The 16859-nt window shown below is 49.3% G+C and overlaps 1 protein-coding gene across 3 annotated transcripts; it reads left to right on the top strand.

Annotated features, from left to right (window-relative positions):
• The first annotated feature begins 547 nt into the window (after nucleotides 1–547).
• RASSF2 (Ras association domain family member 2) lies at nucleotides 548–15659 on the top strand. 3 transcript variants are annotated; one of them, XM_030964062.1, is made up of 12 exons: nucleotides 548–603; nucleotides 1045–1190; nucleotides 5326–5418; nucleotides 7409–7484; nucleotides 8268–8419; nucleotides 9569–9657; nucleotides 10575–10720; nucleotides 11080–11181; nucleotides 11629–11680; nucleotides 12414–12534; nucleotides 13938–14035; nucleotides 14324–15659. In XM_030964062.1, exons 3-11 carry the CDS (start codon nucleotides 5339–5341, stop codon nucleotides 14017–14019), a joined length of 900 nt encoding a protein of 299 aa, XP_030819922.1. In that variant the 5' UTR covers nucleotides 548–603; nucleotides 1045–1190; nucleotides 5326–5338; the 3' UTR covers nucleotides 14020–14035; nucleotides 14324–15659. The 3 variants fall into 3 exon arrangements, with proteins under 3 accessions (XP_030819922.1, XP_030819920.1, XP_030819921.1); XM_030964060.1 differs by having other exon boundaries at nucleotides 5270–5418; XM_030964061.1 differs by lacking the exon at nucleotides 1045–1190 and having other exon boundaries at nucleotides 580–603; nucleotides 5270–5418.
• The last annotated feature ends 1200 nt before the right edge of the window (nucleotides 15660–16859 follow it).

Here is a 16859-nt window from a genome sequence, read left to right as displayed (position 1 = left end):
TGGAGAATCCTTTCAGACCCCACTCCTCAGGTGCAACGCGGCTGGAGCCGGGGTGTCCTTGGGGAACCCAGAACCCGCCCAGGGACGTTCCTGGAGCATCCCTCGGGATGTCCGGGCGGGGACAACGCGGCTCCCGCAGGTGGCGTCCTTTGGGTGCCCAGCCCTGGCACCGGGGAGGGATCCTGGAGCCGGGAAGGGATCCGGGGGCCGGGATGGGATCCGCGGGTGGGTCCGGGGGGGAGGCATGGGCCCGGGGCCGGGAAGGGATCCGGGGCCGGGGCGGGGGCCGGGATGGGATCCGGGGGCCGGGATGGGATCCGGGGCCGGGATGGGATCGGGGGCCGGGATGGGATCCGGGGGCCGGGATGGGATCCCGGGGCTGGGATGTTCTGCGGGATGCGGGTTCCGGGCTGGTCCCGGTTGCGGGAGGGAGGGAAGGACGGGGTGTCCCCAGGGAGGGAGGGGGGGTCCCCAGGGAGGGAGGGTGTCCCCGCGCTGCCACCCCCGGCCCCGCCCGCGCCCCTCCCCGTCCCGTCCCGCCCCGCCCAGGGGCGGCCTCCGGGGCACCGGCTGCGAGCGGAGCGGCGCCGGCACCGGCACCGGGTGAGTGCGGGCGGGACGGGGCGTCCCCCTCATCCCCATCCTCATCCTCATCCCCGTCCCCGTCCGCTCTCCATCCCCATCCCCGTTCCCCGCGCCGGGAGCGGCCCCGGGGCTGAGCCGGGATCTCTCGGAAAAGCTCCGGGACCTCCGGGCTCCGTCCCCCACCCCCGGTGTCACCTCAGCGCCCCCCGAGCGCCCCCAGCATCGCCCCCCGAGCGGCGCTGGAGCAGCCGCGGGTCCGCGGGTCCCTGCTCGGCTTCGGCACCTTCTCCTCCCGTCCCGCCCGCGCTGTCCCGGGGCCCGCCCGGAGCCCCTGGCGGCCACCGGCTCCTCCCGAGGGCTTCGCCCCGAGCGCGGCCCCGCTGTCCCCGGGTGACCCGAGCCCCGAGCGCGGCCCCTCCGCGGGCGCTGAGCGCTCCCTCCTTCCCCTGTGCCCCGCAGGACGGAGCGGCCGGGCCGGAGAACAATAGCGGCGCTGGGAACAATGGAGCGGCCGCCGCTCCCCGCGTAGGGACGCGGGCCGGGGCAGCGATCCCAGCCCGGGAGTAGCGCAGGAACCGCGGCCAGCGCAGGATCCGCGCCTCGGGGTGAGCGCTCGGCTCGGTCCCCGCTCCGGCCGAGCCCCGGCGCCGGCTCCGGGCGATGCTCGGGCCCCGGAGCGGCCTCGGGCCGGGGAGAGGCGGCCGGGGCTGCGGGGAGGGAGATATTCCTGCGGGGATGGGATATTCCCACAATGCTCGGCTGCGCCAGACCCGCGCCTCCCGCCCCAGCGGGGGATGCTGCCGGGGTGGGGCGGGACCGAGGCAGCAAAACCCCGCAAAAAACCGCAGATTTCTTTACAGGAGCGGGGAAAAACATCGCTCTCCTGCTGAAAACGCGGTTTGGGGGGGGGTGGCTACTTTTTTCCTTGTTTTGTTGTGCTGGAGCCGGGCAGGGGCTGTGCGGGGCTGTGGATGCGGCCGGGCTCCCTCGGAATGGGCTGCGGGGATGCCGGACGGGGTTTGGGGGGCTGGTTTTGGGGTGGGGAACAAGTCCGGGCTCTGTCAGGCCCGGAGCAGCCCAGAAGAGGCAGAGAGGGCCGGAACCCTCCTTGGTTTGCCCGGAGCCGCGCTAAAAGCGCTTTGCAAAGCTCCAGGAGAGACTCGGGCCGGGCCGGGCAGGGCGGAACCGCGGCAGCTCCGAGGGGGAAACTGAGGCACGGGGGTGCCGGGAACTGAGCCGGCCCCAAAGTGCCAGGGTTGAGCAATGCAGCGACTTCCACTTGGCCGGCGCTTGGAATTGGGTGATTCCCAGCATTTCCCGGGCCTTTCCCGGGTTATCTCTGCCTTTCCCGGGTTATCTCAGCCTTTCCCAGGTTATCCCAGCCTCTCCCGGGTGATTCCCGGTCCCGGAGCCGCCTCTCCCCTCCGCTCCCAGCCTGGTTTTCTCCGCAGACCCAAAAAAGGAAGAATTTGCCCCTTTCCTGAGCGCTAGGAAGGGGATGTGATGACGGAGGCCAAGGTGGCAGAGCCGGGGCGTAAACAGGAAACTCCTCGGCACGGGAGGATGAACCTGCACGCTGGAGCTCCCCTTCCCACCCCAAAACGGCGCCTTTTTTATGGCTCCGGTTCATCCCCGTGTCCCCTCGGAGGGAATTGCGATTTGGGGAATTGGGATTGGCCCCTGGGCATCTCCAGGATGCTCTGGAAAAAAGCTCTGAGTGGTACCAAGGGCTCCACCCTGGGCTCTGCTGCTCCAGGAGGGGTTTTTTCACTCCCTTTGATGATTTTGCTGCTCTGTGAGGGTTTTTTTCACTCACTTTTGTGGATTTGCTGCTCCAGGAAGGTTTTTTTCACTCCTTTTGGTGATTTTGCTGCTCCAGGAGGGGTTTTTTCACTCCCTTTGGAGTTTTTGCTGCTCTAAGATGAGGTTTCCCACTCAGTTTTGTGGTTTTCCTGCTCTAGGATGGTTCTTTTCACTCCCTTTGGAGTTTTTGCTGCTCTAGGAGGGTTCATTCCGCTCCTTTTGCTGTTTTTGATCCTCCAGGAGGGTTCTTTCCCCTCATTTTGGCGTTTTTGGCACCATTTTCACATCTGCCGTGTCCTTTAATCCTCCTTGAACCCCCCAGAGCTTTTCCTCCCTTGCCAGGGGACCCCCACCAGGGGATGCCCCTTCTGCCGCTCCTGCCCCTGGAACCCCAAATCTGGGACCCCACACTCAGCCGCTGCCCCCAAACCCCACGGGTTCATCCCAAACCCTTGAGCCAGCTGCACAATCCCCTCCTGGTGCCGTTTGTGGTGGATAAATGGGATTATTCCTGTGGGAGGATGGATGGAGGCAGCTGCAGGAGGAGGGGTGGTGCCGGATTTTGCTAAATTTTCCAAATTTGACCCAATTTTACCAAAATACTTGCTCGGCTCCTCAGGAAACCCAAAGCTTTGTCAGCTCTTCCGCGATTTTTCTTCTCCTTCTGCTTTTTCTCTGAGCCCCAGGGCTGGGCTGGGCTGATTTCCTGCCCTTCCCCTCCTGCCACTGAGGATTTTTTGCTGTTGCAAATCGGTTTTTTCCCCGTGGGTTTAACCCAGCGTGCGGGATGGAGCCCCCAGGGTTGCTGCCCTGCAGGAGCTTTAGGGGTTGGGTTCATCCCCTGGCAGGTTTCACTGCCCTGGCCTGGATTTTGGGGTGAATTTGGGGCTTTTTCTTTCAGGAAAAGGGGGATTTGTGTCCCAGGGGGCTGGGAGGAAGCACATGGAGAGGTGGGAGGTGGAGGAAATCAGAGCCTTGAGGAGCAAACGCTTTTTGCTCACCTCAGTTTCTCTTCCAGGAGAAGGGGAGGGAGGGAAAAGACCTTGAAAAATGAAATTTTTCCATCCAAATATAAGCACGACCCCAAAAGTCCTTTTTTCATCATTTAACACCTCCCAGCTCCCCCTTCTGAGGCTGATTTCCAAACTCAGCATCCCAAGGGCTTCACCCCAAACCCAAAAATCCCCCCGAGCTCCGAGCCGGGGCCTGTCCCAGGTGGGATTTGGGGCTCCCGAGGGTTTGTGTGGCCCAAAAATCTGTCTGGGATCATAAAAACCTGAAGGATCAGCCCAGAATTCCTGCCTGCCTGGAAATCCATCCCTGGGGCAGCCCAAGGGAGCAGCAGCCGCTCCCGCCCTGCACCTTGGAGCTCTGCAGGATGGAAAAGAGGGAAAAAACCGGGGAAAAGGAACAATTCCCATTGCCCCCTCCCAGCAGCGGCTCCGGCCTCGCTGGGACGCCCGCGGGTGCTGCAAATGCAAATTCAGCGCCAGGAGAGTAAGGAGATCTCGGCCGGGATTAAATTTTCAGTGAGTTCGGGCGCCTCTGTCCTTATCTGATCTCCCGAGCTCCGCCCGCCCCTCCGAGGCCTTTTCCAGGCCCGGGGGGGTTATTTTTATTTTTTTATTTATTTCGTTTTAGGGAGGTTTTTATTATTTATTTATTTAAATTCTATTTATTTTCTTCTTGTTTTTTAAAAATTTAGGTTTAGTTTTTATTTTCCTATTTATTTATTTATTTTAAAGTTTATTTATTTAGTTCGTGATTTTAAAGTTGTATTATTTTTATTTTCTTATTTTTTCTTATTAATTTTAATTTTAATTGTAATTACTTTTGATTATTCATTTTTAAATTATTTTAAATTTTTATTCTTTAATTCTTATTTTTTATTTATTTGTGTCATATTTTAATTTGTATATTTTTATTTTCATTTTTAATTGGTTTTGTTTTTATTTTTATTTCCGTTTTGATTTTGATTTCCTTTTTAATTTTTATTTTTATTTCCTTTTCATTTTCATTTCCTTTTTTTTTGTTTTTGCTTCCATTTTTATTTTTATTTTTATTTCTATTTTTGTTTTCATTTTAATTTTTATTTTTGTTTTTATTTTTACTTTTGTTTTATTTTTATTTTTATTTTTATTTTTATTTTTATTTTTATTTTTATTTTTATTTTTATTTCTATTTTTATTTTATTTTTATTTTTATTTTTATTTTTATTTTTATTTTTATTTTTATTTTTATTTTATTTTATTTTTATTTTTATTTTATTTTTTATTTTGTTTTTGTTTTTTGTTTTTTTTTTTATTTTTATTTTTATTTTTATTTTTATTTTTATTTTTATTTCTATTTTTATTTTATTTTTTTTTTTATTTTTATTTTTATTTTTATTTTTATTTTTATTTTTATTTTTATTTTTATTTTTATTTTATTTTTTATTTTTATTTTATTTTTATTTTGTTTTTGTTTTTGTTTTTATTTTTATTTCTATTTCTATTTTTGTTTTTATTTTTATTTCTATTTCTATTTCTATTTTTATTTTTATTTTTATTTTTATTTTTATTTTTATTTTTATTTTTATTTTTATTTTTATTTTTATTTTTATTTTTGTTTTTGTTTTTGTTTTTAATTTTATTTTTTATTTCTATTTTTATTTTATTTTATTTTATTTTAATTTTATTTTATTTTTATTTTATTTTAATTTTAATTTTAATTTTAATTTTTATTTTTATTTTTATTTTTATTTTTATTTTTATTTTTATTTTTATTTTTATTTTTATTTTTATTTTTATTTTTATTTTTATTTCTATTTTTATTTCTATTTTTATTTCTATTTCTATTTCTATTTTTATTTACTTTTTTTTTAAATTTCCATTTTTATTAGTGGTGCTGGGTGCAGGGGGTTCCCTGCTCTGCCCTGACCCCGCCGTGTCCCCCCAGCCCGGCTCCCCCCATGCCCGGCCGGCCCCGCCATGGAGCTCAGCAGTGCGCGGGGGATGCGGTGCCCTGCGGGAAGGACAAATTCATCTCCAGGTACGGGGACACGGGAGGGACACGGGAGGGACACGGGAGGGACACGGGCGGGAGGGACACGGGAGGGACACGGGAGGGACACGGGAGGGACACAGGGCTGGGGCGTTCCCGGTGTGCGAGGGATCTGGGATCTGAGATGTGGAATATGGGATATGGGATATGGGATATGGGATATGGGATGTGGGATGGATATGGGATATGGGATGTGGGATATGGGATATGGGATATGGGATATGGGGTGGATATGGGATATTGGATAGATGTGGGATATGGGATATGGGATGGATGTGACACGTGGGATGTATTTGGGATATGGGATGTGGGATATGGGATATGGGATGTGGGATATGGGATATGGGATATGGGATATGGGGTGGATATGGGATATTGGATAGATGTGGGATATGGGATATGGGATATGGGATATGGGGTATGGGATATGGGATATGGGATGTGGGATATGGGATATGGGATGTGGGATATGGGATATGGGATGGATGTGACACGTGGGATGTATTTGGGATATGGGATGTGGGATATGGGATATGGGATATGGGATATGGGGTATGGGATATGGGATATGGGATATGGGATATGGGATATGGGATGTGGGATATGGGATGTGGGATATGGGATGTGGGATGGATGTGACATGTGGGATGGATTTGGGATATGGGATATGGGATATGGGATATGGGATGTGGGATATGGGACGGGTTAGCTGCAACCTGAGATGGGGAACGTGGCATGGAATGTGTTATCTAGAATATAAAATATATAATATCTAACAATATAGAACAGTATATAACAATATATTCGATATAGAACGAGATATATACAATCTCTATATTGTATTGTATATATAGTGTTTTTATATATCGTATATATTGTTATATACTGTTATATATTGTATCTATTGTTATATATTATATATATAATATTTTGTATATATTTATATTATTTATATTATTTATTTATTATTATATTATATGTATTTCTATTATATTTGTATATATTTGTTATATATTGTATATATATATACAATATATAACAATAGATACAATATATATATTGTATTTTATATATACAATATCTAACAATATACAACAATATATACAACATATAACAATCTATACAATATATAACAGCACTATCTAATGTATAACATATAATAATATAAACAATATATAACAATATCTAACAATTCCCATGATTTGGGATGGGTTCTATCAGCTGAGCATCCTGAACCTCTCTCGGCCAGCCCAGCTTTGGAAGCCGGGGATTAATTAACTAATTAATTAATTGGGAATTAATGCTGGAGGCATCGAGTCCTGTGATCCGTGGCTGGGCTCAGCCAGCCTGGCACGCCTTACTTTGATTTTTCAATGATTCCCATTGCTGTAGTTTATTTATTTTATTTTTGTTTCCATATACATATCTTCATTTCCACCTTTTAAAATTTATTTTTTTTATCTCAAATTTTGTCCTTGTTTTTGATTTTGATTTTTATTTATTTATTGTTTTTCTCGGCACTTTGCCCCTCAGAGCTTTGTTCTGAGCTGGAGGAGCCCGGCGTGGCCGCCTCGCCTGTGACCACTCGTGACTCCAGCGTGACCCCCAGAAATCTGATAAAATTATTTGGTTTTCACCTCGTGACCAACTGCCCCGAGCTCCTTTGGGGTTTCCTGTGCCTTTTAGGGACATTTATGGGGGACACCCTCACTGGGAGCTTCTCCCCCTAATTGTGGCTGCAAAACGTTGGACCCCCACAAAACCTTCAATAAGAGAGGAGGAAAAAGACCCAAATCTGCCTCAAATAAAGCAATTTTTGAGTCCCCAGCAGCACGGAGGATTCCTCAGCCAGGGGAATTTCTGCTTTTCCTGCTGCAGCTCAGGGGTCACTGGTGGTGCATGCAGCACCTCCCCCTCACCCCAAACCCCATCTCATTTTTCCTCATTTTTAAATTTTTTTTTTTTATTTTTCCCCCAGGAATGAGCTGCTCCTGCACCTCAAGACCTACAACATCTACTACGAGGGGCAGAACCTGCAGCTGCGGCACCGGGAGGTGAGAGCCCAGGGGATTGAGGGGCACAGCCGGGGAATCCAGGGGTCCAGGGGCAGCCACAGCTCCTCTGGGAACTCCAAATTAATATTCTATATATAATATTTATATTATAATTTTATATTTTAATATATGTATGTAATCTACATTCACATTATATATATACATATACATATATACATCTATATATATAAATACATATATACCTATATATACATATATTAAAAAAATATATAAATTTTTACATATAAATCTTTATATGATATATAAAATCCTTACACTATATATATACAATCTGCTTTTGGATTTATATATATAGATATATATATAAATCTTTATATTATATATATGTAATTTGCATTCAGATTATATAGATATATTAATTTTTATATATCGCTCTTTATATTACATATATATAAAATCTTTACATTATAGATAGAAAATCTGCATTCAAATTACGTGTACATATCTGATTTTTAAAATATGATATGTAAACCTTTATATTATACATAAATGCTTATATTATAGATATAAAATCCTTACATTCTATGTATAAAATCCCCATATTGCATGCATAAAATCCTTATATTCTTTGTATAAAATCATTATGTTCTACATATAAAATCCTTATATTCTGTGTATAAAATCCCTATATTCTGAGTATAAAACCCCTGTGTTCTGTGTGTAAAATTCCCGTTTTCTGTGTATAAAATTCCCATTTTCTGTGTGTAAAATTCCCGTTTTCTGTGTGTAAAATTCCCGTTTTCTGTGTGAATGTGGCCGCAGGAGGAAGGGGAGCTGATCGTGGAGGGGCTGCTGAACATCTCGTGGGGGCTGCGCCGCCCCATCCGCCTGCAGATGCAGGACGACAACCAGCGCATCCGCCCGCCACCCTCCTCTTCCTCCTGGCACTCGGGCTGCAACCTGGGCGCCCACGGGTGAGCGAGGGCAGGGGCAGCCCCAAAACACAGCCCCGAAAATACAGACCTAAAACCACAGACCTGAAAATACAGCCTGAAAATACAGCCCCAAAACACAGCCCTGAAAATACAACCCTAAAAACACAGCCCCAAAAAGCACAGCCCCAAAAATACACAGCCCTGAAAATACAGACCTAAAAACACAGCCCCAAAAATACAGACCTAAAAACACAGCCCCAAAAAACACAGCCCCAAAAACACAGCCCTGAAAATACAGCCCCAAAACACAGCCCCGAAAATACAGACTTAAAAACACAGCCCCAAAACACAGCCCCAAAAATACAGACATAAAAACACAGCCCTGAAAATACAGCCCTGAAAATACAGCCCCAAAACACAACCCTGAAAAACACAGACCTTAAAATACAGCCCCAAAAAACACAGCCCCAAAACACAACCCTGAAAAATACAGACCTAAAAATACAGCCCCGAAAAACACAGCCCTGAAAATACAGCCCCAAAAATACAGACATAAAAACACAGCCCTGAAAATACAGACCTAAAAATACAGCCCCATAAAACACAACCCCAAAACACAGCCCTGAAAATACAGACCTAAAAATACAGCCCCATAAAACACAACCCCAAAACACAGCCCTGAAGAACCCAGCCCTAAAAATACAGCCCTAAAAAACACAACTCTGAAAAATACAGCCTTTAAAAATACAGACCTAAAAACACAGCCCCAAAAATACACAGCCCCAAAAATCCATAGCCCCAAAAACACAGCCCCCAAAAATACACAACCCTGAAAAACACAGCCCCCAAAAAGCACAGCCCGAAAAATACAGACCTAAAAAATACAGCCCCAGAAATGGGCAGGCGGCCCCAAAAATACCCACAGACAGACACAAAAATGCACAGCCTTAAAACCACACAGACAACCCCCAAAAAGAGGTAGAGAGCCCCCAAACCACACACAGACAACCCAAAAACATACATCCCCAAAAACCACACAGCCCCAAAAACCACACAAACAGCCCCAAACCCACACAAACAGCCCCAAAACCCCTTCCAGCCTGTCAGGCTGTGCAGGTTGCACCCCTGGGCAAGGCACCCCCAGACAGGGACCCCGGACAGGGCACCCACCCCTCCCTGTCCCCCCAGGTCCGTGCTGAAGCCCAGCACCCTGCCGGACATCCAGGTGACAGATGTGGGCACTGCCACCAGCACGGAGAATCCCGGGAATGGCGCGGGTGAGCTGGGCTGGGATCCGCCGGGGCTGGGATCCACTGGGATCAGATCCACCGCGAGTGGTCCAAGGGCTTGGATCCACCGGGACTGGTGCTGGGGCTCAGATCCATCAAGAGTGGTCCAAGGGCTTGGATCAACTGGGAATGGTCCTGGGGCTCAGATCCACCGGGAGTGGTCCAAGGGCTTGGATCAACTGGGAATGGTGCCGGGGCTTGGGTCCACCAGGTTTGGATCCACCGGGATTGGTCCTGGGGCTCAGATCCATCAGGAGTGGTCCAAGGGCTTGGATCCACCACGATTGGATCCACCAGGATTGATCCTGGGGCTCAGATCCACGAGGATCAGGCTCAGATCCACCGGGATCGGTGCTGGGGCTGTGATCCACTGGGAGTGGTCCAAAGGCTTGGATCCACCAGGATTGGATCCACCATGATCAGTCCTGGGGCTCGGATTCAGCAGGATGGGATCCACCAGGATCAGATCCACCGTGATCAGTGCTAGGGCTCAGATCCATTGGGAGTGGTCCAGGGGCTTGGATCCACCAGGACTGGATCCACCATGATCAGTCCTGGGGCTCTCCTGGGGCTCAGATCCACCAGGTTTGGATCCACCAGGATCGGATCCACCGGGACCGGTGCTGGGGCTCAAATCCAATGGGAGTAGTCCCAGGCCTTGGATCCACCGGGATTGGGTCCACCAGGATTGGGTCCACCAGGATTGGATCCACCGGGATTAGATCCACCAGGATTGGATCCACCGGGATTAGATCCACCGGGATTGGGTCCACCAGGATTGGATCCACCGGGACTGGGTCCACCAGGGTCAGTCCCAGGGCTCTCCTGGGGCTCAGATCCACCAGGATTGGATCCACTGGGATCAGTCCCGGGGCTCAGATCCGGGAACCGAAGGCGTTGTGCAGCCCCCAGGGCGGAGGAGGCCCCGCAGCTGATGAGGACCCGCAGCGACGTCGGCGTCCGGCCCCGCGGCAGCGCCCGGACGGCTGGAGAGCAGCGGCGGCTGCGGCGGCACCGCTTCTCCATCAACGGCCACTTCTACAACCACAAGGTGAGCCCCGGCGTCGCCGTCCGGCCTCACGGGTGGGTTTCGTGGCGGTGAGTGATCTCAGAGCGCAGAAAGAACCATCACGGTGCACGGTGATGGTTCGTGGGGTGATCTCAGAGCGCAGAAAGAACCACCACGTACAAGGGGGTTTGCAGCGATAGTCAAAACAAATGCACCTTTATTGAATAACCACAGCAAAATGCGATGGGGAGGAATTGGAGAGAAAAAAAGGGAAAAATAAGGAAAAGAAGGGAAAAGGGGCATCCAGCCCCACGGCAGTGCCAGCACGGCCGGCTCTGGGGAGGATCCAGGGGGATTCAGGGGGTCCAGGCAGGGCTCTCAGTGCCCGCTGTGCCCCGCAGACCTCGGTGTTCACACCCGCCTACGGCTCCGTCACCAACGTGCGCATCAACAGCACCATGACCACGCCCCAGGTGCTCAAACTGCTGCTCAACAAATTCAAGGTATGGGCATCACACCCCACTCAGTGCTCTGAGTGCAGCTGGTGTTGTGGCTAAAATAAATTAAAATGTTTTATAGGTTGTGTGTGCAATATCTGCATTCAGATTATATATATATATAAAAAATATATATAAAAGATATATATTTGTATTCATATTTTTTATATTTTATAACTCTATATATTTATATTTATTTATATAGTTTATATGTACACTTATATTTGTAGTCATATTATTTATAGATCTTAATGTTATATATAAATGTTTACATTATATATAAAATATTTATATTGTATGTATAAAATCTGCATTCACATTTATATATATATATATATGTATATACACACACACAAATACACATACATATATATATATATATATATATATATGTATATAGGGTATGCTAGGGCAGAACCAGTCCCTTTATCAGAGTTTTGTGTCTCTCCCCAGATCGAGAACTCAGCAGAGGAGTTTGCTCTGTACATGGTGCACACGAGCGGAGGATGAGTGCCCCAAATCCCCTGGGCATGAGTGCCCCAAACCCCCAGAATGGAGTGCCCCAAACCCCCAGGAATGGAGTGCCCCAAACCCCCTGGCTGTGAGCACCCCAAATTATTCCAGACATGAGTGCCCCAAATCCCCTGGATGTGATTTCCCCAAACCCCTGGACATGAGTGCCGCCGGTGGTGCTCTGGCACCATCCACTGCACTGCCAGTACCACCCAGGCATTGCCACCTGGGACATGGTGAACCATGGGACTGCTGGACCCCTGGCACTGCCAGTACCACCCTGGCACCGCTGGTACCACTGGGACACTGGCAGAACCACATGGGCACTGCTGGTACCACTCTGGCACTGCCAGTACCTCATGGGCACTGCCAGTACCACCCAGGCACCACTGGTACCACTGGGACACTGGTGGAACCACATGGGCACTGCTGGCACCACCCAGACACCACCAGTACCACTGGGGCACTGCCAGAACCACCCTGGCACCACTGGTACCGCTCTGGCACTGCCAGTACCACCCAGGCACCACTGGTACCACTGGGACACTGGCAGAACCACATGGGCACTGCCGGTACCACCCTGGCACCACTGGTACCACTGGGGCACTGCCAGAACCACCCTGGCACCGCCGGTACCACCCTGGCACCACTGGTACCACTCTGGCACTGCCAGTACCACCTGGGCAGTGCCGGTACCACCGCGCGCCACGGTTCTGTCCTTGCAGAGAAGCAGCGCCTGCGCGGCAGCGATTTCCCGCTGCTGGCCCGGTGCTGCAGGGCCCCTGCGAGCAGGTGTCCAAGGTGTTCCTCATGGAGAAGGACCAGGTGGAGGAGGTCACCTACGACGTGAGTGCGGCCTGGGGGCTGGGGGGGGCAATTTGGGCTGTTTGGGGCTCGGGGAGTCCCAGGTTTGGGCGGGAGGGACCCCAAAGCCCACCCAGCGCCACCCGTGCCATGGCAGGGACACCTCCCCTGGCCCAGGTGGCTCCCAGCCCTGTCCAGCCTGGCCTGGGGCACTGCCGGGGATCCCGGGGTGGCTTTTTTGGGAATTCCGTGCCAGCCCCTCCTCAGGGAGGGTTTGTCCAATGAACAGAGACGTGCTGGGGCTGCAGGAGCTGCTCTGTCCGTGAAAACGCCTGATCCTCCAGGAAATTCCCCAGAGCATTCCCGGAGCATTCCCAGTGCATTCCCAGTGCACTCCCAGTTCATTCCCAAAGCATTCCTAGTGCATTCCCAGTACATTCCCAGCTCATCCCCAGTTCATTCCCAAAGCATTCCCAGAGCATTCCCAGTTCATTCCCAGTGCATTCCCAGTGCATTCCCATTCATCCCCAGAGCGTTCCCAGTGCATTCCCAGTTCATTCCCAAAGCATTCCTAGTGCATTCCCATTAATTCCCAGTCCATCCCCAGTTCATTCCCAGTGCATTCCCAGTGCATTCCCAGTGCATTCCCAGCTCATCCCCAGTTCATTCCCAGTGCACTCCCAGTTCATTCCCAAAGCATTCCCAGTACATTCCCATTCATTCCCAGCCCATCTCCAGTGCATTCCCAGTGCACTCCCAGTGCATTTCCATTCATTCCCAGTGCACTCCCAGTCTATTCCCAGTCCGTTCCCAGTGCACTCCCAGTTCATTCCCAAAGCATTCCCAGTTCATTCCCAAAGCATTCCCAGTACATTCCCATTCATTCCCAGTGCACTCCCAGTCCATTCCCAGTCCGTTCCCAGTGCACTCCCAGTGCATTTCCATTCATTCCCAGTTCATTCCCAGTACATTCCCAGTGCACTCCCAGTTCATTCCCATTCATTCCCAGTTCACTCCCAGTCCATTCCCAGCCCCGCTGTGCCATCCCCGCCCTGCTCACAGAACAAGAATTTCCCAGGAATTGTTTTTCCACCGGCTGGGATTGGCTCCCTTGTGCCATCTGCCGGCTCTGCTCTGAAATCCCGCCTCAGACCCGGCACTTTTGGGGTCAGTTTGGGATTAAACAGCTCCGAGACTTCGGGGACGCTCAGAGCCACCGCCAGCACCCAGTGGTGAATTAAAATTAAATTAAAATAAATAAACCTTAGGCAGAACTTTTTCCCATAATTACCCACTTGTTTGCACAAGCTGATGGTCACAAACATCATTTTTTTTCAGGGTTTGCTGCAAAATTTTGGGATCTTTGGGTAAATTTAAGGAGGGGAATGGGGGTGGGTGAGTTCATCCCCCTCCTCACCATCTCCTGTCTCTCCTCTCCCACCCAGGTTGCCCAGTACATCAAATTCGAGATGCCCATCCTCAGGAGCTTCATCCAGAAGCTGGAGGAGGAGGAGGACCGGGAAGTGAAGAAGCTGAAGCACAAGTACGTGGGGCTGGGAGGGAAGAAAATCCAAAAAAATCCCATTTGTGCAGCCCTGGGATGCTCCAGCACTGGGATTTTCCCTGCCTGCTGATCCCTAATTTTGGGGAAGCAGAGAGGGGGGGAAAATAGGAGGGAAAAATCCTCGTTTTGGGGATTTTTGTGGGATTTTCTGTCTGTTCTTGTGGTGTTTCCTGCGGTGAAAGTGGGGTTTGGCATCCCCAAAAGTGAGGTTTGAGTTATTCTAGGGTTGAAAAATCCTTTTTGATTTTTCAAAAAATGCCTCCCCAGATACTCCATCCTGCGGCTGATGATCGAGCAGAGGCTGGAGGAGATCTGCGAGGGCCCCACGGCCATGTGAGCATCCCTGGGATGTGCTGCACCAAATCCATCCCCAAAACGCTCCTGGTGCCCTCCTGGACGGCCCCAAACCCCCTCCCAAGCCTCCATCCCCCCAAAATCCTCGGGGGGCTCCTCCCAGGAAGGCTCTGGCTGGTGGCAGCTCCAGCCAAAACCTCAAATCCCCGCAAAACACGGGGAAAAAAACACAAAAAAAATGAGGAAAAAAAGAGGAAATGTGTGAGCAGCACCAAGGAGAGGCTGCCAGAATTGCAGAGCTGGGATTTTGGGGGGCTCAGGTTGGAAATGCCCAACTCTGGAAAATACAGGGGAAAATAAACCAAAAAAAAAGAGAGAAAAAAGAGGAGAGTTCCAGAGCTGGAATTTTGGGGGGCTGAGGTTGGAAATGCCCAACCCTGGAAAATACAGGGGAAAAAAAGAAAAATAAAAGAGAAAAAAGGGGAGAGTTCCAGAGCTGGAATTCTGGGGGGCTCGGGTTGGAAATGCCCATCGTGGCTCCCCGTGAGGGTCCTGCTGCTCAGCAGCAAGAGAGCACAAAAAAATTCCTCTTTTTCTTTTAGAGAAAAGCACATTCCTGCCCTATCACCGCAATAATTCCCAGGTGTCGGGAGGATTTTGTAAATCCCAAGGGTTGGCTGAGATTTCGGGGGGGTTTAACCCTGACCTGGGGGCTCAGGGGTGCGTTTCCAGCCCAGGAGAAAATCCCATTTTTTCCCCAAAGCTGCAGCCACGGCGTGGCCCCTCCATCCCCCCCTGTAATTTGCACTAATATTTCAGGATTTCGCAGAAAACCACGATGTCAAACCTCTCCGGTAGCTGAAAATGCCAAAAACCACAAAAACAAATGGCTGAGGGCCTCGAGCACCTCGAGGGGTCCGGATGGGAAAGGGGGAGAGGCAGGAGGAGGGGGAGGCAGAAATAAAGAGGATTTTGTTTTCCAAATCCATTTTCTAACCAGAAAATTATCCTGGTGAAACCAGGACCAGCACCAGCTGGAAAATCCTCTTTCCTCCCAGGCTAAACCAGCAATACCCATTTTATACCTCGATGTGAACTTAACCTCTGACTTTCCCCCCTTCCCTCTGAGATTTTGCAATGCATCTTTGTAAATTTTTTTTCATTTTTAATTTTAATGGTACCTTTTCCACCTTTAACTCACGTTGGGGAAAGTGTTGTACAGCGAGAGGAGCTTTGGATGTGTTTGAAGGATGATTGTGGCACTGCTGCGTGGATTAACGAGGAAATAAAATAAAATAAAATAAAATATGTAGCAACTTCATGCAGAATGAAACCCCCTGAGTCAGAGCCTGGCTTTTTCCAAAATCAATCACTTTTTGTGGCTAGAAATGCCATGGAAATGAGTAAAAAATTAGAGAAAAAAGTAAATCCTGAATGCCAGTGGAGAAGTTCCCCAAGGAGAAACGCTCTCACCTTCCAGATTTAGACTCCACCTAAATTTCTGGAGGATTTTTGGGGCAATATTGGGCTGATTTAGGGCTTGGCTTGTCCAAAATCTATCACTTTTTGTGGCTAGAGATGCCATAGAAATGAGTAAAAGATGAGATGAAGAGTCAAATCCCAGTAGAGAAATTCCCCAAGGAGAAATGCTCTCACCTCCCAGATTTAAACTCCCACCTAAATTTCTGGCGGATTTTTGGGGAACACTGGGAAGGTTTAGGGCCTGCCTTGTCCAAAATAAATCACTTTTTGTGGCTAGGAATGCCATGAAAATGAATAAAAAACTAGATGAGGGAAAAGAATCAAATCTCCATGGAGAAGTTCCCCAAGAAGAAATGCTCTCACCTCCCAGATTTAAACTCCACCTAAATTTCTGGCGGATTTTTGGGGAACCCTGGGCAGGTTTAGTTTTTACCCAGCCCTTAGGAATTATCCATCCCCAGGAATTATTTACCCCTGTGCTCTGCAGACTCCGTCCTGCGGGCATTTCCCTCCCAGCAGGTAAAACCCGGATTATTTTGGGTTATTTTGGGTTATTTTGGGTAATTTTGACCTCCTGGAAGCCGAGGCGGGGCTGTCCCGAGCCCTCCCCGCTCTCCCTCCCCTCCGGGGGCAGGACCGGCCCCGATGCTGCGGGAAAAGCCCAGCCCAGGCGGGCAGGGCAGAGCCAGCGCGGCCTCGGCGCACGGGTAAGGGCAGCATCTCGCATTTCTGGGCTGAAAACAGCAGGAATTGGGTGTAGAAACAGCAAAAAAATAATTGGGGTTTACTCGGCACAAAGCTGAGCTGGAGTTGGGATGGCGAGAGCAGCACTGGGATGCTCCAGCACTGGGATGCTCCAGCACTGGGATTTTCCCTGGCTGATGATCCCTAAGTTTGGGGAAATAGAGAGGAGGGAAAAACAGGAGGGAAAAATCCTCATTTGGGGATTTTTTTTTGGTGGGATTTGCCCCCCGGTTTTGTGCTGTTTGTGCCAACAGCTGGAAGGGGGGGCACTCCTCGGCGCTTT

This window comes from Camarhynchus parvulus, chromosome 22, assembly GCF_901933205.1.
Source record: "Camarhynchus parvulus chromosome 22, STF_HiC, whole genome shotgun sequence".
Taxonomy (NCBI): Eukaryota; Metazoa; Chordata; class Aves; order Passeriformes; family Thraupidae; genus Camarhynchus; species Camarhynchus parvulus.
The sequence above is the reverse complement of the archived record's forward strand: the minus strand, read 5'-3'. Positions and strand labels throughout refer to the sequence as shown.

What these genes read in the sequence shown, in the direction of transcription:
- RASSF2 (XM_030964062.1), top strand. Translation starts at nt 5,339, where the DNA reads ATGCCCGGCCGGCCCCGCCATGGAGCTCAGCAGTGCGCGGGGGATGCG. An exon ending in AAGGACAAATTCATCTCCAG is followed by an intron (nt 5,419 to 7,408) that starts GTACGGGGACAC and finishes TTTTTCCCCCAG; the next exon opens with GAATGAGCTGCTCCTGCACC. An exon ending in GCCACTTCTACAACCACAAG is followed by an intron (nt 10,721 to 11,079) that starts GTGAGCCCCGGC and finishes TGTGCCCCGCAG; the next exon opens with ACCTCGGTGTTCACACCCGC.